The sequence below is a fragment of the Dasypus novemcinctus genome, chromosome 18 (genome assembly GCF_030445035.2).
Source record: "Dasypus novemcinctus isolate mDasNov1 chromosome 18, mDasNov1.1.hap2, whole genome shotgun sequence".
Taxonomy (NCBI): domain Eukaryota; kingdom Metazoa; phylum Chordata; class Mammalia; order Cingulata; family Dasypodidae; genus Dasypus; species Dasypus novemcinctus.
The window spans coordinates 54,410,867-54,432,374 of NC_080690.1; the positions used below are offsets into that span (position 1 = coordinate 54,410,867).

At 41.6% G+C, this 21,508-nt stretch overlaps 1 protein-coding gene across 1 annotated transcript; it reads left to right on the forward strand.

Moving 5' to 3' along the window:
• Positions 1–15,371: 15,371 nt before the first annotated feature.
• LOC101410652 (free fatty acid receptor 3-like) lies at positions 15,372–16,998 on the forward strand. The gene is made up of 2 exons (XM_058279244.1): positions 15,372–15,449; positions 15,684–16,998. The coding sequence occupies exon 2, from the start codon at positions 15,695–15,697 to the stop codon at positions 16,676–16,678; it is 984 nt and encodes a 327-aa protein (XP_058135227.1). The 5' UTR covers positions 15,372–15,449; positions 15,684–15,694; the 3' UTR covers positions 16,679–16,998.
• Positions 16,999–21,508: the final 4,510 nt, after the last annotated feature.

A 21,508-nucleotide genomic window follows, 5' to 3' on the forward strand; every position in this document is an offset into this window, starting at 1 on the left:
TAAAAAAAATTTCTTTTAGCAATGCATTGTAGTTTTCTGAATACAACTGCTTTAAGTTTATTCCTAAATATTTCTTTTAATCACTATTGAAAATAGAATTTTTTCCTGACTTCCTCCTCAGATTGTGCATTACTCGTATATAGAAACACCACTGATTTTTGGGTATTAATCTTGTATCCTGCCACTCGATTGTAGTTATTTATTAGTTCTAGCAGCTTTGTTGTAGATTTTTCAGGACTTTCAAGGTATAGAATCATATCATCTGCAAATGGTCAAAGTTTTACTTCCTCCTTTCTGATGTGGATGCTTTTTATTTCTTTTTCTTGCCTGATTGCTCTAGCTAAAACATCTAGCACTATATTGAACAACAATAGTGACAGTGGGCATCCTTGTCTTATCTCTGATCTCAAAGAGAAAGGTTTTAGTCTTTCACCATTGAGTACAATGATAGCTGTGGGTTTTTCATATATGGCCTTTAACATGTTGAGAAAGCTTTCTTCAATTCCTATTTTTTGTAGTATTTTTATCAAGAAAGGATGCTGTATTTTGTCAAAAAGCCTTTTCTGTATCAATTGATAGGGTCATGTGGTTTTTCTTCTTTGATTTATTAATGTGGTGTATTATGCTGATTGATTTTCTTGTGTTGAACCACCTTGCATGCCTGGTATAAAACCCACTTGATCACGATGAGTAATTCTTTTACTATTGTTGGATTTGATTAGCAAATATTTTGCTGAGGATTTTTGCATCCATATTTATTAGAAATGTGGTCTGTTATTTTCTTTTTTTCATAATATCTTTACCTGGCATTGGTATTAGGGTGATTTGGTTTCACAGAATGAGTTTTGTAGTGATACTTCTTGTTCAATTTTTTGTAAGAGCTTGAGTAAGATTTGTATTAAATCTTTTTGAATGCTTGGTAGAACTCACCTGTAAAACCATCTCATCCTGGGCTTTTTGTTTTGGGGAGCTATTTGATGACTGCTTCAATATCTTTATTTGTGATTGGTCTGCTAAGGTCTTCTGTTTCTTCTAGGGTCAGTGTAGATTGTTCATACATTCCTAGAAATTTTTCCATTTCATCTACATTGTCTAGTTTGTTAGCATACAGTTGTTCATAGTATCCTCTTATGATCTCTTTTATTTCTATGGGGTCAATAGTAATATCCCCATTTTCATTTTTAAATTTTATTTATTTGCATTTTCTCTCTTTTCTTCTTTATCAGTCTAGGTAAGAGTTGGTTAATTTTGTTATTCTTCTTGAAGAACCAACTTTTGGTTTTGTTAATTCTATTTTTTTGGTTCTCACTTGTGTTTATTTCTTCTCTGATCTTTGTTATTTCATTCCTTCTACTTGCTTTGGGAACTGTTTGCTGTTCTTTCTCTAGTTCTTCCAGCTGTGTAGTTAGGTCATTGATTTTGGCTCTTTCTTCTTTTTTAATGTCAACATTTCCCTCTCAGCACTGCCTCCCTGCATCCCATAGGTTCTGATATGTTGTGTTTTCATTTTCATTCATCTCAAGATATTGATTTCTCTCATAATTTGACACACTGATTATTTAAGAGTGTGTTTTTTAATCTCCATATGTTTGTGAATTTTCCTTTTCTGCCTCTTGTTGATTTCCAACTTTATTCCATTATGACCAGAGAAAGTGCTTTGTATAACTTCAATCTTGTTGAATTTGTTGACATCTGTTTGTGACCCAAAATATAGTCTAGCCTGGAGAAAGATCTGTGAGCACTTGAGAATGTATATCCTTGTGGGAGAGTGTGGGCTATGATGTGGACCATTGACCATGAGGTGCAGCGATGCTTAGAGATGTATTCACCAAATGCAATGAATGTGTCATGATGATGGAGGAGAATGTTGCTATGGGGGGAGTAGTGGGGTGAGGGGTTGGGGGATACATGGGAACCTCATATTTTTTGAATGTAATATTTTAAAAAATGAATTAAAATAATTAATTAATTAAAAAAAAGAGAAGTATATCCTGCTGTTCTGGGGTACAATGTTCTGTATATGTCTATTAGGTTTAGTCCATTTATCATATTATTCAAGCTCTCTGTTTCCTTATTGATCTTCTGCCCAGATGTTCTGTCCAATGCTGAGAGTGGTGTATTGAAGTCCTCAACTATTATTGCAAAAATATCTATTTCTCCCTTCAGTTTTTCCAGTGTTTGCGTCATATATTGGGATGCCCTGGTAGATGCGTATGCATTTATGATTGTTATTTCTTTCTGGTGAATTGCCCCTTTTATTCATTCCTTGTAACAGTTTGCTTTTAAAGTCTATTTCACTTGATATTAGTATAGCTACTCCAACTTTTTTGTTGTTGCTACTGCATGAGTGGAATATCTTTTTCCAGCCTTTCACTTTCAATCTATTGGTATTCTTGGGTCTAATGTGAGTCTCTTATAGACAGCATATAGATGGCTCATATTTTCTTATCCATTCTGACAGTCTTTGTCTTTTGATTGGGGAGTTTAATCCATTAACATTCAATATTATTACTGTAAAATCAGTTCTTATTTCACCCATTTTGATCTTTGTGCTTTATCTGTCATATTTTATTTTCACCACTCCTTTCACTTTCAGTTGCTTTTACAGATATAATCTTCATTTCTAGACTCTTTTCCAAGCCTCTCTCTCGCCTGTCTTTTCTTTTTGGGCTGTAGCACTCCCTTTAGTATTTCTTGCAAAGCCAGCTCTTGGTTACAAACTCTCTCTGTTTCTGTTTATCTGTGAATATTCTAAACTCACCCTCATTTTTACAAGTCAATCTTGCTAGATATAAGATTCTTGGCTGGAAAGTTTTCTCTTGTAGTATCTTACCACTAGTAGTATCATACCACTGCCTTCTTGTCTCCTGGATTTCTAATGAGAAATCGGCACTTAATATTATTGGCTATCCCTTATATGTTATGTATCACTTTCCTCTTGCTGCTCTCAGGATTCTTTGTCTTTGGCATTTGACATTCTAATTAGTATGTGTCTTGGAGTTGGTCTATTTCAATTTATTAGGACAGGAGTCCATTTACTTCTCGGACTTATATAACTATGTCCTTCAATAGGGTTGGGAAATTTTCTACCATTATTTCTTCAAATATGCCTTCTGCCCTTTTCCCCTTCTCTTCTCCTTCTGGAACATCATGACACATATGTTTGCAAGTCTCTTGCTGTCGTTTAATTTCCTGAGATGCTGATCAAATTTTCTATTCTTTCCTTCATTCATTCTTTTGCATGCTCACTTTTGGAGGCCATATCTTTGAGCTCAGTGATCCTTTCTTCTGCCTCCTCAAATCTGCTGTTATATGCCTACAGTGTATTTTTAAAGTAAATCAATTTTATTGATACATGTTAATAAAGCATATAATTCATCTGAAGTGTACAATCAATGGTATTTGGTATAATCTCATAGTTGTGTGTGATCATTATTAGAGCATTTTAACTAAAGCATTTTCATTATTTCAATAATAATAATAAAAAAACATAAAATGAGTAAATTCCTCACCTCTCAATCTATGTTCCCCTGCTGTACATAATTGCTATTTCTGGCTATTCTTGCACAATTATTTATTTGTTTATTAAGCAGTTTTATTGAGATATATTCACATACCATATGATCTATCCAAAGCATATAATTGATGGCTTTTAGTATAATCACAGTATTGTACATTCATCATCTCAAAAAATTTTGAACATATTCATTACACCAAAAGGAATGATTCCACACCCCTTAGCACTCCTTCCTCAGCCCTACATAACCACTAATCGAATTTCATATTTATTAATTGATTTATATTTACTTTTTATATAAATGGAGTCATACAATACATAGTACTCTGTGTCTGGTCTCCTTTGCTTAGTATAATGTGGTTGTTTTGGTTTTTTTTTTTTTTTTTGTCTGATATTGCCATTTTGTAGTATTAACCTACATTTGTCCAGCTTCAAGGAAAAATGGTCATATATATGCAACTTTACCTATATTCATATTTCACTTAATATACTTATATTTCATATAGTATATTTAGTTCATAGTAGTGCAATCATACAGTATTTGTCCTTTTGTGTCTGGCTTGCTTCACTCAACATAATGTCCTTCAGTTTCATCCATGTTGTCATATGTTTCATGACTTCATTTCTTCTTATTGCTGCATAATATTCCATCATGTGTATACTCCACAATTTTGTTTAGCCATTCATCAGTTGATGGACACCTGGGTAGTTTCCAGCTTTTGGCTATAAGTGAATAATGCTGCTATGAACATCAGTGTGCAGATGTCTATTTGTGTCACTGCTCTTGGTTCTTTTGGGTATATACCTAGCAATGTTATTGCCAGGTCTTATGGCAAGTCTATATTCAACTTCCTGAGGAACTGCCAAACAGTCCTCCACAGTGGCTGTGCCACTGTATATTCCCACCAAGAATGAATTTTTTATTTCATTTATTGTCTTTTCATTCCCATAAGATCTGCTATTTTTCTATATATACTTTCAGATTCTTCTTTGTGCACACCCAGTATCTTCTAAATATCCTTAATCTCTTTAGCCACCTCATTGAATTTATTAAGGATATTTGTTTAAACATCTATGATTAGTTGTCTCAACTCCTTCATGTCATCTAGAGGCTTATCTTGTTCCTTTAACTGGGCCATATCTTCCTGTTTCCTGGTATGGATTGTAATTTTTTGTTGTGTCTTGGCATCTGGCTTACTAGATATATTTATTCAGAGTGCAGTCTCTCTCTTTAGTTTAGGGGTTTCTTGCCCTTTCTCCCTTGCTGGTTGTGTAGTAGGACCCAAGGATGAAGTTGGTACTATAGCTGTGGAGGCTAAAGCTGCCTGCATTGCCCCAGGACTGATGAAGCTTCTCCCACTTTTCTTCTTTGCTAGGGATAGGGACAGAGCTGCAGCTATGTGTAAAAATACAAGTCATGCAGGCCAAGACTGTGTGTAGTTGCCCTGAGAGACTGATGAAGTTTCATACCCCTTCTGCCTCTGCTGGAGGTGGGGATGGAGCTGCAGGTGTGGACAACAATCTATGCCATGTAGGTCCAAAATCACTGCAGTTGCCCAGGTAGACTGACAGAGCACTGGTCCCTCATCCTTCCCTGCCAGGGGAGGGGATGGACCATCTGGAGTGGCCAACAATCTAACCTGTGTGGCCAAATGTGCCTGCAGTTGCTCTGAGAGGCTGTGTACTGTCCCTTCTGACATTTAGGGGGTGGGGATGGAACCACAGGCACCCAACTGTTCAATCTATGTGAGCCAAAATTGCCTGGCATTGCCCGGAGAGGCTGAGGAAACACCAGATCCTCCTATCCTATTAGGGGTGCATCCACAGACACCCAAAAGTACAGTCTGTGCAGGCCAAAATGCCTGCTATTGCCCAGAAAGGCTAAGGAAACACAACTCCCCCCTATCCTGGTAGGGGGAAGAGGGCGGGGGTGGAGATGAAATTGAAGGCACTCAACAAACCAGTTCAAGTGAGCTGAAAGTGCCTGCAGTTGCCCAAAGAGGCTGAGGAAACATATCTCCCCTCCTATCCTATTGGGGCGTGAGGATGGAGCTACAGGTGTCTGAATATCCAGTCTGTGCGCATGCTCATAGCACCTGCAGTTGGCCAGAGAGGCTGAAGAAACTCCAGCCCCCTCCTATCCTATGGGGGTAAAGGGGTGGAGATGGAATCAAAGGTGCTCAACAAACCAGTTTGTGTGGACCAAAAGCACCTGAGAGGCCAAGGAACAAGGCGCCTCTCCTATCCTATTGGGGAGCAGGGATTGAGCCCCAGGTGTTCAACTATTCAGTCTGTCCTAGCTGAAAGTGCCTTCAGTTACCCAGAGAGGCTAGTGCAGGTCCTGCCAGCTTCCTCCCTGCCAGAGGTAGGGCTGGAGCCTAGGCTAGGGCTGCAATCCAATCTGGGTGGGAAGAAGCCAGACCCTACCATAACTGTGATTTGCAATCAGCCCTGCTTCTCCTCATGCTGTGGGCAGAGTTAAAATAGTGGCTACCACCCTCTTCCCTACATGGACAGTTTCAAACTTTAGCTGTTCTTAGGATTATACTTTAGCCAGCCAAATTTACTAGTCAGTAGCTGAAATTCGTGGTCAACCATCTTTTCCTCTCCCATCTTTGGGAATTGGAGCTTTCAACTCTAGCCACAGAATAGCTCCCAAAGTGGCTTGTACCACTAGTGGAGGATGGGCACTGACCTCCACAACATGGAATGCTCTCTCAAACAACTTCACTCCAGATGGGCAGTGTCCTTTTTCCATTCTTTCAAGGATATTGCAAGATGCTCTTCTGATCTTCTGGACCTGCCTCCCCAATAGGTGCTTTAGATAGCTCTGAATGATTACTAACTACCCTGTAGGAAAAGCTGACTCTTGGAGCTCCTTACTCAGCTGCCATATTGCCCCTCTGATCTCCTTCCATATACATTTGATTAGCTTTTACATTTCTGCAAAGAAGGAGACTGGAATTTTGATTGGGATTGCATTAAATCTGTAAATAGTTTTTGGGAGAATTGACATCTTAACAATATTTAGTTTTCCAATCCATGAGCATGGAATGTCATTCTCTTTATTTAGGTCTCCTTTGATTTCTTTTAGCACTGTTTTGTAGTTTTCCATATACAAATTCTTTGCTAGATTTATTCCTAGATATTTGATTCTTTTGCTTTCCATTATAAATGGCATTTTTTTTCTTGATGACTTCTTCAGAGCATTAATTTCAAGCATATAGAACACTGGTGGTTTTTGAATGTTGATCTTGTACCCTACCACTTTGTTGACTTCATTAATTAGTTCTAGTATTAATAGCTTGGTTGCAGCTTTTCAGGATTATCTGTATTATATAGGATCATGTCATCTGCAAATAGGGAACATTTTACTTCTTCCTTTCCAATTTGTATGGCTTTAGCTTCTTTCACTTGCTAATTGCTATGACAAAAACTTCCAGTACAATGTTGAATAACAGTGGTGAAAGTGGCCATCTTGTCTTGTTACTGATCTCACCATTGAGGTTGATGTTAGTGGTGAGCTTTATATATATGCCCTTTATCATGTTTAGAAACTTAACTTCTATAGCTTGTTTTCTAAGTGTTTTTATCAAAAGTGGTTCTAGATTTTGTCAAATGCCTTTTATGTGTCAATTGAAATGATCACATGTTTTTTCCTTCATTCTGTTAGTATTACATTAACTGATTTTCTTATGTTGAATCACTCTTGCATATGTGGGAAAAATCCCACTTCATCATGGTATACAATTCTTTTAATGTGCTGTTGGATTCAGATTGCTAGTTTTTGTTGATGAATTTTACATATCGTAAGTATTTTAGTCTGCTAGGCTACCAAAAGCAATATACCTGAAATGGGATGGTTTTTACAATGGGGATTTACTGGTTTACAAGCTTACAATTTTGAGGCCGAGAAAAATGTCCAAGTCAAGGCATCATGAGGCAATACTTTCTCCCTGAAGACTGGCTGCTGGTAATTCAGAACTCCTCTGTCACAAGGCAAGGCACAAGCCAACTTCACTGGTCTTTCCCTTCTCTTCTCGGTTTCGTTGCTTTCAGCTAGCTTGCTTCCATGGCTTTCTCTCTGTAACCTCTCTGTATTCATCCTGTTTTATAAAGGACTCTAATAAGAGGATTAAGACCCATGTTGGGATACTCCTTAACTGAAGTAACCTAATCAAAAGGCCCTACTTATAATAGGTTTACACCCAAAGGAATGAATTTGCTTTAAGAACATATTTTTTCTGGGATCCATACAGTTTCAAACCATCACACTCCACCTCCTGAGCCACCAAAAGAGATACTCTTTCCATATGCAAATACCTTCATTCCATCACAATATCTCAAAAGCCTTAAATCATTTCAGTAACAATATTAAGTACAAAGGCTCATCAAAAGCACTTACAGGTTGTGGTCTGTTCCCCTCTGGCTGTGGACCTGTGCATTTTATATAAGTTATCTGCTTCCAATATCCAATAGAGGAACAGTCATAGAATAAATATTCCAATTTCATACGGAGAAATTAAAAGGAAAATGGGTTATGTGTCCCAAACAGTTCTGAATCCCTGCAGGGCATAATCCATTAAATTTTCAAGTCTGGGAGCCATCTATAGAATGATGCTTGGTCCTCAGGGCCTGATGGAGCAGCAGGCCCACCCTTTCCAAGTGCTTGTGCAGTGGCTTGGCCCTCTCCAACACTGGGATGAAGGCTCTGACATCTCTAAGCTTTGGGATGATGGCCAACTTCTCAACTCAGCCTCGTCGAGCACTGGGGTGGCAGCTGGACTCTAGGCTCCACTCTCCTCAAACATTGGGGTGGCATCCAGCCTCTAAAATTCCTCAGGCATTTGAGAAACCTGGGGTTCTAACACTTTTCCTGAACAATGGGAAAGAAGGCCTGCCTTCTCCTACCTCCGGGACATACTCATGGTTTCCACACACAGAGGTGGGTCTGCTCTCTTGGTCCAAGAAGATGTCTTCATTCCAGACCTCAGCTTCCATGGTTTTGCCTTCGAAGTCATTTTTCCTTCAAACTCTCCCTTTTCTGTCCCTTCTAGTCCAAGTTGGCAGTGATACCATTCATACAGAACTCACCAAAAAAAAAAAAAAAAAAAAAGGTTAGTTTTACATGTAATACACAGAGTTCCAAACCATAAGACAAAAGATCTCACAAATTCTTTCCGGATAACTGCATTTCCAATCCTGACTTGCACTGAAATGTCTAACTGGTTCCATGTTCAGTTAAACCCACATATGGAGCACTATTCTGTGGGGACTCATTTTCCAGAAGCTCAGAATTTTTCACACCATCATTTTCTGGTTTCTTTGTACCCAGGAGTTCAGTTCTCAGTTTATCTCTTTCCTTTCACATTTTGATATAAGCTGCAAGGAGAAATCAGGCTGTACTTTCCACATTTAGTTTGGAAAGCTCATCAGATAAATATCCAATCTTGTCACTTTCACATTCTGCCTTCCATCTGACATCAGAACACAATTTTGCCAAGTTCTCTGCCACTTGAAAACAAGGATAGTCTTTCTTCCAGTTTTCAATTTCTGTCTAAGGCCCATTGGAAGTGCCTATAACATCCATATTTCTACAAAGTCTCTTCAAAGCAATCTAGGCTTGCATATCTTAATTCTTCCAGAATCTTAGCCTTACCCATTTTTAAGCTGGTCTCCAATTTTTGGTATTTGCAATAGCAGCACCCCACTTTCATGGTATCAAAATCTGTTTTAGTCTGCTAGGCTAATGAAAGCAATATATCAGAAATGGATTGGCCTTTACAAAAGGGATTTATTAGCTTACAAGGTGACAGTTTGAGGTTGAGAAAATTGTCCAAATCAAGGCATCATCAGGCAATGCTTTCTCCCTGAAGACTGGCTGCCAGCAATTCTAGATTTCCCTTCACATGGCAAGGCACATTCTGGCATCTGCTGGTCTCTCCCTTCTCATCTGGGTTTCATTGCTTTCAGCTAGCTTTCTTCCATGTTTTTTTCTCTCTGTCTCTCTCTCCATACTCATCCAATTTATAAAGGACTCCAGTAAGAAGATTAGAATCCATCCTGGGCCTCACCTTATTTGAAGTAACCTAATCAAAAGGCCCTTCTTACCATGGGTTTACACCCACAGGAATGGATTGGCTTTAAGTACTTATTTTTCTGGGGTCTATACAGTTTCAAGTCATCACAATGAGATACTCTGGTTGGTAATTATCTTTATCTGGTTTTGTTATGAGGCTGATGTTGGCACCGTAGAATGAGTTAGGAAGTTTCCTTTCTCTTCAATTTTCTGTGATAGTTTGATTAGGATGGGTGTTACTTCTCCTTGATGTGTTTTGTGAAATTCACCTATGAAGCCATGTGGTCCTGTGGTCCTTTACTGGGAGTTTTTCACGACTCATTCAATCTTTTTACTAGTTATTGGTGTGTTGAGATCTTCTATTTCTTCTTGAGTCAGTGTAGGTAGTTTGTATGTTCCTAGGAATTTATTCATTTCATCTAGATTACCTAACTTGTTGGTGCACAGTTGTTCATTGTATCCTCTTATAAACCTTTTATTTCTGTGGGGTCAGTAATAATGTCCCCTCTTTCATTTCTTTTTTTTTTTTTTAAAGAGTTTCAATTTAGTAACTTTATTTATTTATTTATTTATTTTAAAGATTTATTTTTATTTATTTAATTCCCCTCCCCTCCCCCGGTTGTCTGTTTTCTGTGTCTTTTTGCTGCGTCTTGTTTCTTTGTCCGCCATGAACCTCCCATGTGGTAGACGGACACCCTAACCACCGGGCCAAAGTCCGTTTCCCCCCTCTTTCATTTCTGATCTTACTTATTTCCTTTCTCTTTTTTTCTTTGTCAATCTTGCTGAAGTTTTGTTGATTGATCTTTACAAAGAACCAGTTTTTGCTTTTGTTGATTTTTCTATTGTTTTTTTAAACTATTTTATTTATCTCCTTCCTTCTGCTTTAGATTTAGTTTGCTCTTTTGAAGAATTTGAGAAGGAATAGTGTTAATCTTTCTTTGAATGTTTGATAGAACTCATCAGTAAAGCCATCTGATCTGGGACTTCCCTGAGATGGGATTTTTTTTTTTAATTATTGAATCAAATGTGTACTTTTTATAGATTTGTTGAAGTTTTCTATTTCTTCTTCAGACAATTTGATCAATTGGTGTATTTCTAGTAATTTTTCCATTTCTTCTAGATTAGCTTGTTGGCATAAAATTTTTCAAAATATTCTCTTACAGTACTTTTTATTTTGTAAGGTCAGTAGTGATGGCACCATTTTCCTTAGTGATTTTAGTTATTTGCATCTTTTCTCTTTTTATCTTGGTCAGTCTAGCTAAGGGTTTGGCAATTTTATTTTTTTTTCAACGATTCAACTTTTTTTTGTTTATTCTCTCAATTGTTTTTCTTTTCTTTATCTCCACTCTGATCTTAATTATTTTCTTTCTTCTGCTGACTTAGAGTATACTTTGCTCTTCTTATTCTAGTTCCTCCAATGAAAAATTAGGTTACTAATGTGAAATATTTCTTCTTTTTAAATATAATATTCATAGCTATAAATTTCCCTGAGTACTGCTTTCCCTGTATCCCATAAATTTTAGCACAATGTGTCTTTGTTTTCATTCATTTCTAAGTATTTTCCCATTTCCCTTCCAAATTCTTCTTTAGTCCACTAGTTGCTTAAGACTGTGCTGTTTAATTTTCACATATTTGTACATTTTCCAGTTTTCCTTCTGTTACTGATTTCTAGCTTTATTCCTTAGTGGTCAGAAAAGTTACTTTATATGACTCCAATATTTTTAAATTTAGTGAGATTTCCCTTGTGCCCTAACATATGGTCTATTTTGGAGCATGATCCAGGTGCACTTGAAAAGGATGTGTATTCTGCTATTGTTGGGAGGAGTGTTCTGTATGTCTGTTAGATACAGCTGGTTTACAGTATTGTTTAGATCTTCTATTTCTTTACTGATATTCTGTTTAGATGTTTTATCCAATATTGAGTGTGGTGTATTGAAATTTCCAACTATTACTGTAGAAGTGTCTGTTTCTCCATTCAACTATGCCAATATTTGTTCACATATTTTGGCACCCTGTTGTTAGGTTCATATATGTTCATGATTGTGAAATCTTGTTGACTTGACCCTTTTATCAGTACATAATGTCCTTTTTAGTCCCCTATATTAGTTTTTGACATAAAGTCTATTTTGTCTGATACTAAGATAGTAGCCCCACTTCTTTTAGGTACTATTTGCATGAAATATTTTTTTCTATCCTTCAACTTTCAACCTATTTTTATCTATGGATCTAAGATGGCTCTCTTGTAAACAGCATATAGTTGGGTAATGTTCCTTCATCCATTCTAAAAATCTCTGCCTTTTGATTACAGATGTAACCCATTTATATTTAAGGTAAGTAATAACTGATAAGCAAGATATACTTCTGCCATTTTGTTAATGTTTTTTTGCAAGTTTTATACCTTTCTTTGTTTCTTCTTTACTCCATCACTGCCATTCTTGTTGTTTTGATGGTATTTTATAATAAGTTATTTTGAATTATTTATGCTTACCTTTTGAGGAGATTTTTTATATATTTTTAATGGTTGCCATGTTTACATTTAGTACCCTAAATCTATTATAATTTAGTTTGTGTTGATTCCAACTTCACTTCAATAGCCCACATATATACTGTCCCTATGTCAACCTTCCCTCCCTATAATGTTGTTCTTTAAACAAATTACATCTTTATACTTTGTGTGCTCAAAAACAAAGATATACACTTTTAAAAAATATTTTTGGGTTTTATGCATTATAAAAAGTAAAACACAGCAATACAAACAAAGTTATATTAAAAACCCCTGCTTTTAAAATATGGAAGCAGGGGTCGAGGAAACTAAGTAACTTGCCCAAGGCTCACAGACCAGAAAAGCTCTCCCCCTGTGCACTGAAGACATGAGGGAGTTTCCATGAAAGAAAACCTCCAGCCCCAGGCAGACTCACTGCCCCTCCCAGTAAGCCATGTATTACTCATTATTCTCCCTGCTTAGAACCACCCATTGCCAGGTGCTTGGCCACTTCTCTCAGTCACTTATGCTGCCGCCCACTCAGGGGAGGCTCCAGTTCCTCCCTGGGGCCCATGAGGCCCTGCAGGTCACCCTGCAGGGTCCACCAGGTCCCCAGCATGGGAAGCTTACCAGTTGGCATTCTTCTGCTTATGATGTTTTTCCAGTGGCTTTTTGCCTGTAGTTACTGGTGCCTTTGTTATCCTCCTGGCACTCAACCACCCAATCCCAGCAGCCCAAAGTTAAGTGCAACAAGGACAGAAAATTTGTTTGGTTCGCTGTTATATATATATATATTTTTTGAGGTACTGTAGGATTGAACCCGGGACCTCATATGTAGGAAGCTGGTACTCAGCCACTGAGCTACATGCCAAATCAGCTTCTCTGAGTTGGTCTTTTGTTTTGTTTTGTTTCCATTTGTTTGGCATATTGTTTGTTGTTTTTTCAGGAAGCACCAGAAACCCACCTGGGACCTTCCATGTGGGAGGCAGGGGTTTTCAACTGCTTGAGCAACATTTGCTCCTCCCACTGTTATACTTGTTTATTTGTTTCTTTGCACTGTTACACTTTAAACGCCTTAACTGAGGTATAATTTTCACACCATAAAATTCAACCATTTTTAGGGTGCTAAAATTTACTGAATGGTGCAACCATCACAATAATCCATTTTTAAGGCATTTTCATCACCCCAGTAAGATCCCTTATGCTTGTTTATGGTTAATCCCTATTTTAATCCCCAGCCAAACACTAATCTACAGAAATCTACAGATTTGCATTTTCTGGACATTTTATATAAATGTAATCATGCAATACGTCATTTTTTATGTATGGCTGCATTCACTGAGCATAACATTTTCCAGGTTCATCATTGTAGCATTTATCTGTATTTCTTTCCTTTGTGTTGCTGAGTAGATTTCCACCGTATAGATACCACATTTTCTTTATCCATTCTCCAGTTGATGGGCCACTAGTTGGCATTTCCGTTCTTTGACTCTTAATAATGCTGCTATGAAAATTAGCAAGCCAAGTCTTTGGGTGGACACATATTTTCATTGCCCTCAAGTACACACTGAGTGGAATAGTTGGGGCCCATGGTAAGTTTATGGTTAACTTTTTAAGAAACTACCAAACTGTCTTTCCGAAGTGGCTGCACCATTTTCCATCCCCATCAGCATTTTATGAGGGTTCCAATTTTTACACATTCTCTCCAACACTTGTTATAATCTTACCTTTTGCTTATGGCCATTCTAACAGGTATGAAATGATATTTCTGTGCTCTATAAGTATACAAATGAATAAATAAATTACCTCAGAAACTGGACAGAACTTGGGTTTGAATCCCGATGGAGAAGTTTAACAGCTATGCTAGCTGGAGTAAATTACTTCCCTACTGGGAGGCTCAAGGACAACATGGCATAATGGTGTTACCATGTCCAGCAGAATAGTATGGACGATGTGCCCAAAAAAAGACAGCTGCTAGCATTGCAACTCCCATTAGTGGTAGTAGTAGTAGTAGCAGTAGTAGTAGTAATTGCAGGGGTGTAGTTGCAATACCAGTAGTAGTAGTTGTAGTAGAATAGTGGTAGTTGTTGTCGTAGTTACAGGAGCTGTAGTAGTAGTTGCTGTAGTCATGGTTATATAGTAGAGGTTGTTTTTGTAGTAATAGTTATTGTAATAGCAATAGTAGCTGTTGTAATAGAAGTAGTAATAGGGAAGGGGATGAGGCTCAAGTGATTGGGCTCCCGTCTACCATATAGGACTCCAGGGTTCAATTCCCAGGGCTTCCTGGTGCAAGCTGGTCTGCACGGCAAGTGGGCCCAAGAGGAGAGCCCCCATGGAGTGCTGGCCCATGCAGGAATGTTGGCCCACACGGGGTGCTGGCCTGAGCAAGATGACTCAACAAAAAGAGACATAGAGGAGAGACAATAAGAGGTGCAGCAGACCAGGGAGCTGTGAGATTGAGCGTCTCTCCCCCACTCCGGAAGGTCACAGGATCAGTTCCCAGTGCTGCCTAAAGAGAAGACAGCAGACACAGAAGAAAACACAGAGAATGGACACAGAGAGCAGTACAAAAAACAAGGAGGGTGGGGGAGAAATAAAAAAACCTTTAAAAAAAAACAAGTCATAATAGTAGTAGTAATAGCAGTTGTTGTAGTAAGGGTAGTAGTAGTAGCAGCAGCAATAGTAATGGTTGTAGTACTAGTTGTTGTAATAGAAGTAGCTGACTTGGTAGAATAGTAGTAGCAATACCATCTTTCCAGAGACAAGCCTGCACCATCATCTGGAACAATGGCAGCTAACATCAGCTGAGTGCTCACCACATGCCAACCTCCTTCTAACCACTAAACATGTAAGAATGCTTTCATGTACACCACAATCCTTTGAGATTACTACTATGCTTATCCTGTCAGAAAACTGAGATGCAGCCAGTATAAGTCACTAGTCCAGAGCACACCCTGCGTGACTGAGCCGGGATTGAGCCCAGGCCTTCTGGCTCCAGGGCCCACACTCTCCATTGCTGCTCTGCACTCCCTGCCCTTACAAGGTCCTCTGGATAAGGGCCATTCAAGAGGAGCAGATACAATTCAAGTGCAGAATCGGGTTGGGGAAGATGCAGCCTGCTCAGACCTAGTCCAGGCAGACCAGCTGGGCTGCCCAAGAAGAAGCAAAACAGTTGTGGAATTTGTTCCTCTTTTTGCATATGACCCAGCTCTGGCAACAGAGCTAAAGGCATCTTTTGAGTAGTGGAAAAACAGTGAGTGACATCACGGGCACTGCCAGGCCTTTATCAGATCTGCCAGATAAAGATCAAACCACACTTGCTCTAGAGGACACCACAAGGCACCAGAGGACCTGGGCTCTCGAATAAGCAGGTGAGCATGGGGCCTACAGGAAGGTGTAGAGGATGGGCAAGTAGGTAGAACTGGCATTTTGCTGCATTCTATGCTGAGGAAATAGAATGGTTCAGAAGATGGGCAGGCTGTCGGGGAAAGCACCAGGAGAAGCTGGGGCTTGAGGCAATGTTTCATGCTAAGAGTTGAGATGCTGCTGGGAAAGGGCCAGAAGGTCCCCTCACACACACCGACTCTTTCCCTCTCTTCCCCAAGTGGCCATCACCATGGGCACAGGCCCGGAACAATCCTTCTCTCCTGGAAATCACTGGCTCTACTTCTCCGTGTACCTCTTCACCTTCCTCGTGGGGCTGCCCCTCAACCTGGTGGCCCTGGTGATCTTCGTGGGCAAGCTGCGTCGCCGCCCAGTGGCTGTGGACGTGCTCCTGCTCAATCTGACCCTCTCGGACCTGCTCCTGCTGATCTTCCTGCCAGTCCGCATGGTGGAGGCGGCCAGTGGCATGCTCTGGACCATGCCCTTCTTCCTCTGCCCCTTCTCCGGATCCCTCTTCTTCACCACCATCTATCTCACCTCCCTATTCCTGGCAGCCGTGAGCATCGAGCGCTTCCTGAGCGTGGCGCACCCCGTGTGGTACAAGGCCCGGCCAAGACCGAGACAGGCTAGTCTGGTCAGTGGGGCCTGCTGGCTCATTGCCACCGCCCACTGCAGCTTGGTCTACATTATTGAATTCTCAGGGGGCTCCTCCCAAAGTCAGAGTGCCAATGGAACCTGTTACCTGGAGTTCCGGAAGGACCAGCTGGCCATTCTCCTGCCTGTCCGGCTAGAGATGGCAGTGGTCCTTTTTGGGGTGCCCCTCCTCATCACCTGCTACTGCTACAGCCGCCTGGTGTGGATCCTCGGCAGGGGAGCCAGCCATCGCCGGCGGAAGAGGGTGGCAGGGCTTGTAGCAGCCACGCTGCTCAACTTCCTCGTCTGCTTTGGGCCCTTCAGTATGTCCCATGTTGTGGGCTATATCCAGGGCAAAAGCCCGTCCTGGAGAAGCTACGTGCTGCTCCTCAGCACCCTGAATTCCTGTGTTGACCCCCTTGTCTACTACTTTTCATCGTCTGAGTTCCAAGCGGACTTTCACAGGCTGCTGAGGAGGGTGGCTGTGGCCTGTGGGCCTTGGAGGCTGGAAGGCAACGTGGAACTGAAGGCGAATGAAGGAGAGCGGCAGCTGCAGGAGCTGTCCAATGTGGAGAAAAGGTAGTAGACCCTAAGGGGCTGTGGAACCCGGTGGAATGAGCTACTCTTGGCCGCAAGCCACTTTCCATGAACTTCTGAGTGTAAAGGAGAAGTTAGAGCTGTGACTAGGGTCTGAGGGAGCTTTCTAGAGGCTTTTGATGGTGGAGGGGAAGATCCACAGCTCAGAGCAGTTCTACCCGGCAGGAGTGAGCGCTGGGATCCTGGGATGAGGGGCATCCTGCTCTCAATGGAGCTTTTCCAGGAAGTTTCTGTTGCTCCATCTATTCAGATCTTCAGGGACATATATGACAAATGGCAGAAGAAAAAACTGTCCAATAAATTTGTTAGCAAACAAAAGAGAATGGTCTTTCCTCATTCTCCTGCACCTCTTTATAGTGAACTTGGGTCAGTGGAATTGGTGCGTGGAAGGATAAAAGAGCCATAAGTTGCAGAAAAGAGCTAAATGACAAGATGCCAACACCCTGAGAGAGGACCTGGGTGGGATTGATAAAAATAACAGCCAACCCATCTTAAAGGGCATGACCTTCCTCCATCCTCTCATGGTCCTGTGGTAGGTACAATTACTATCCTCTTTTACAAGCCAGGACATAAGCACAGAGGGGAAGTCTCTTGCCTGGGGCATAGGGCTGGTAAGTGATTGAAGCAGGACTGAAGCTGGACTGAAGCTGGTATTTGGCTCTGGAGCCCGTGCTCCCAGCCTTCAGCTGCATATCAACTGCTGTGACCCGGCCCCACCACACGCCCAAAGCCAAGGAGGCCATCTGGCCAGCAGTCAAATGTCAGCAGTTCAGGATGAGGCAGAGAACTAGGAGATCGACTACCTGTGTTGTTGGGTTCTCTTCCCAGTAAAAATACCCTTGTGAAAAAATAAATTCAGATCATCAGTCAGCATGGTGACTTTAGGGTTCTACAAACATAGACGTGTTTTCCTAGAGCTATTTTCATCCCAAACTTCATCATTTAGGAAGTTTTCATTTTCCACTGGTCCAAGCAAACCAGCTGGGTGAGGACCTGCCGTGCCCAACAAGGAAATGAGAGAAATGCTGGCACCTATTGGCACTCCGTCAGCATTCTTCATGAGCAGTTATTGAGCACCTGCTCTGGGCAGCTGGCTGAGCTGAGAAGTTCAGCCTGTTCAAAAGTCTCCTGATGTCTTTAGCATCTGCTTTCTTCCTGAGGCTCAGGTGACTGGGAGAATGAGGGCTGTGGGTGGGAGACAACTTGGGTGGGAAGACAGAGACCCTGTCTCTGTGGAGGGATGAGGCCTGAGGTGCCGATGGCTCGTGTGTGTCCCAAGGCCCTGATTCCTGGTGGTTGCGAAGAAGTTGATGGAACATGGGCCTTCAGAGTCAGAGAGGGAAGAAGGGTGACATAATGGGGTGTCACAGGAACGTTTCCTGCGATCCCAAAATTGGTAACAAGGACCCAGATCAGAGGACAAAGAGGAACTGAAAACAGTAAGATCAGGAGTCTTATCCCCACCCCGGGTTTAATAAGAGGAATCAGAGGCAGCTTATCTGGCTTTGCAGCACCACCCCACCCAACACGATCCCCACCCAGTCCTCCTCACTCAGTCTGTAGGAACAAAAGAAGAGGCAGGTGGGAGGACGAAAAGTCATCTGAAGCTGGGGCAAAGGTCTGGTGATGATGAAAGGAGTGAAAAGGCTCTTTCCTGTCCCCCTGAGGCCAAGGCAAAGGCCTCTCAGAGAGAGGCAGACAATAGGAGGAAGGAGGGTGTATTTTATCCAAGCAGGGGAGAGAAGGCAGAGAGGCCGGGGCAAGAGAGTATGTGTGAGTGATGCAGCACATGTGAGTATAAGTCTCCCATGGGTGAGGGGACCTCCAGTCAAGGTGGGAATGCTGGGGTGCCAGAGGGCTTCTATCCTGGGTTGGACCTTCCAACGAAGTGACCAAAAGGACTCAGACTGTAGCTGTAGAAGAAAGCCAGCCACTGCACCCCTGAACCACAGAGGACCCCACAGGCACTCAACACTATCTAGATGCTCTTTCTCTTCCTAGTCTCACTGACGTATCTTTAAAAAGCAAAGTTTCTAACATTCTGATTTTAGAGAACAAGGTTTCTCATCATTAGATTATTTTGATACACTTTTTTTAAAAAAACTTTGTAAAAGTTCTGGGAGGAAAGAATTGATGGGCACAATGTAGAAATATCATTTCCTTCCTAGAGGAAAAATCTGGGGTAACATAATCTGGAAGATAGATGGGATGGACAGAGTAAACTGATCCTTCAATGTCACAGATTCTCTAGGACACAGGTCAAGTTTAAGTTTACAGGGGCATGGGGAGTAGAATAGAAACTTGGTATGACCAGTATGACCAGAAACTGAGGGATGCTACCCAAGAAGTCATTAATGAATTGGCCAAGTCAGTATGACCTGATCGAAGGCAGTGAGTTGCAAAAGCCCTGCATGCTGGTGCCCCTGAAGGTTCACGCTGTCCAGTAAACCAGAGGGGATGGGAAGTGTGATGTAGGAGGGGGAGCAGGAACGCATCCACTGGGGAAGAGAGGCTGCCCGGAGGCGTTTCATGAGTTTAACACGTCTTCAACTGGAGACTGGACAGCTTGGGAAGCAGCACTCAGGCAGGGCACCTTCCTGGGGGACCCAAGGAAGCTGTGATGCAAAACAGGAGAGGTTGAAATGCTTCAACGGGAGCCTGGCAAGGAAGCAAAACCTAGGCGAGTCAAGGGCCAGGGGAGGATGGAAGGGGGGTGAAGGACAAGGAAATGAGACAAAAGCTAGGAGTCTGCAGAACAGTTCCTAGAATCATCCTGAAGGAGGAAGCAGAGCAGTGACCACAGCAGGAGGACACACTTGAAGACAAGTCAGGGCTTAGTCCTGGAAGAGGGCAACTGGAGGTGAGGCCTGGGCCTGCACGGAGGAAACAGAGAGAATGAAATGGTGTGAGAAAGTGCTTGACTTTTAACCTTCCCCTCCTGACAGGAGTAATTATTATGATTACAAAAGCCACAAGAGATACAGGGCGTTGAGGCCCCTAAAATTCATAAGGTCTGTGGAAACCTGCTGACTTCCCTTCTAGCGGCCAGTTCTGAAAAGCTGTCCATGTGCAGGCAGCTCAAGATATCGAGGTGGCAGCCCGAGTTTGGGACAAGGATGCAGGATCACATTCCAGGGAAAGGATGGGGTGGAGGGATAAATGCTGAGAAACACCAGAGGAAGTGCAGTCTGGGCAGAGTTCACCCCTCACGCAGGTGTGCAGGCAGGGGACAGAAAATGTTGCAGAATAGGAATAAATGTTGCAGAAATATTTTTGAAGTGCGTGTGGGGGTATAATTTATTGGCTCTAGACTAGAAGGTTACAATGATGACCAATGAGCGCAGTCCTAACAAGTGATTCTCGTTCCCTGCGGCAGCCCCCCAGCCCTGAGAGCTGAATCATGACTGGCACTAATCGTGACAATTGTGAACCCCTTTTCTGGTTACTGGTCTCAGGATGGACACGTCACCCAATCTGGCCAAGCTGAGATAAGAAGATTTGTGGGGGTCTATGGGAAAGATTTCCTCCAGGATAAAAGGGATAGATGTATGAGGAACTATTCTTTTTGTTCCTGCGCTTTCCCTTCACAATTTAGAAGTTTTCATTTGAAGAAGTGATGCTAGGGACCCATGCAGCCATGTTGAGGTCTTAAGGCCCCAAACTTTAGGTGGAAAGCTGACAAGCTAAGAGTGGCAGAGCCCGATAATGGAAAAGTTGTAGGCCTTTGGTAACTGTTGATCTGGCACCACTTACTTCCCAAATTATTTTAACTATATATCCCTATGGTTGAATCACTGTTGGCCAGATAGTTTCTAATTTGCAGCCAAATGCTGTTACTTGAATGCACCAGCCTCTGTTGACACCTTCTACATCCCACTAGAACCTCCAAGGCTACCTAATGACATCCTCTCCTTTTTTAAAATATTCATGATCCTGGCATTTCTAGCCTTTGCCACATTTGCTTTTTAAGATATTTGTATTTGCTTGTGTTAATCTTTCATTTGCCTCTATTCTGGGTACTCTCAGGGGAGATTTCTTAGGGTTCCAGTTAGTATCTCTGGCACCAAGTTGTCAGGACTCCCCTCATTCAGAAGGAGCCTTGTGAGAGCTGACTGGCTGGTGCTGCATGGACACAGCATCACAGGACAGAAAAGCAATCATGCTGGACAGGATGCTCTCTAAGGTCAAATGTCTCTTCCCCCTTTATTGATAAAGATGAGCAGGGTAGGGTCATGAGCAATGTGGTCCTGGGGAAGAGTGCTTGGCCCTGTGTTTCTGTTCTTGGAAACAGTAGGGCCACCCAGTCTTCTGGCCCCTGGAGTCATAATGCACATACTTCCACCTGAAAATGAGGAGCTGGGTTCCCAGATGTCTAATTAACTCCTTATAATCAACACACACAATTTGGGCTTTGCTGCTGGCTGATGCCCTTGATCTGTGCTGCCCTTTTATATCATTGTTTTCTAATCGCTCTCTGTGCTCAGAACACAGCCGTCATTTTCTCACTCCCTAGAGTCCTCTACCACTAAAATAACTCCTTGTTCCTTATCCTTTGGAAAACAATAAAATTATTTGCTGCAAATCAAAATAAGTTTAGCCAGAAAAGATGTAAGCAGAATGATGGCTGCACAGTGAGCAGAACACACCAGCAAGTGTGAGCTAAATGAAGCATACGTGATAGCCATTCCACTAAAGAATCAGCTCAGCCTCAGTGATACTCGGAACAATATGTGGGTGCTTGGGGGGCATCCCCTCACCATCCTGGCAATGCCCTCCTAGGTAATGCTCAGAAGAAATGAGAACTTAAGTCCATACA

Coding starts and splice junctions, on each gene's coding strand:
- LOC101410652 (XM_058279244.1), top strand. CDS start 15,695: ATGGGCACAGGCCCGGAACAATCCTTCTCTCCTGGAAATCACTGGCTC.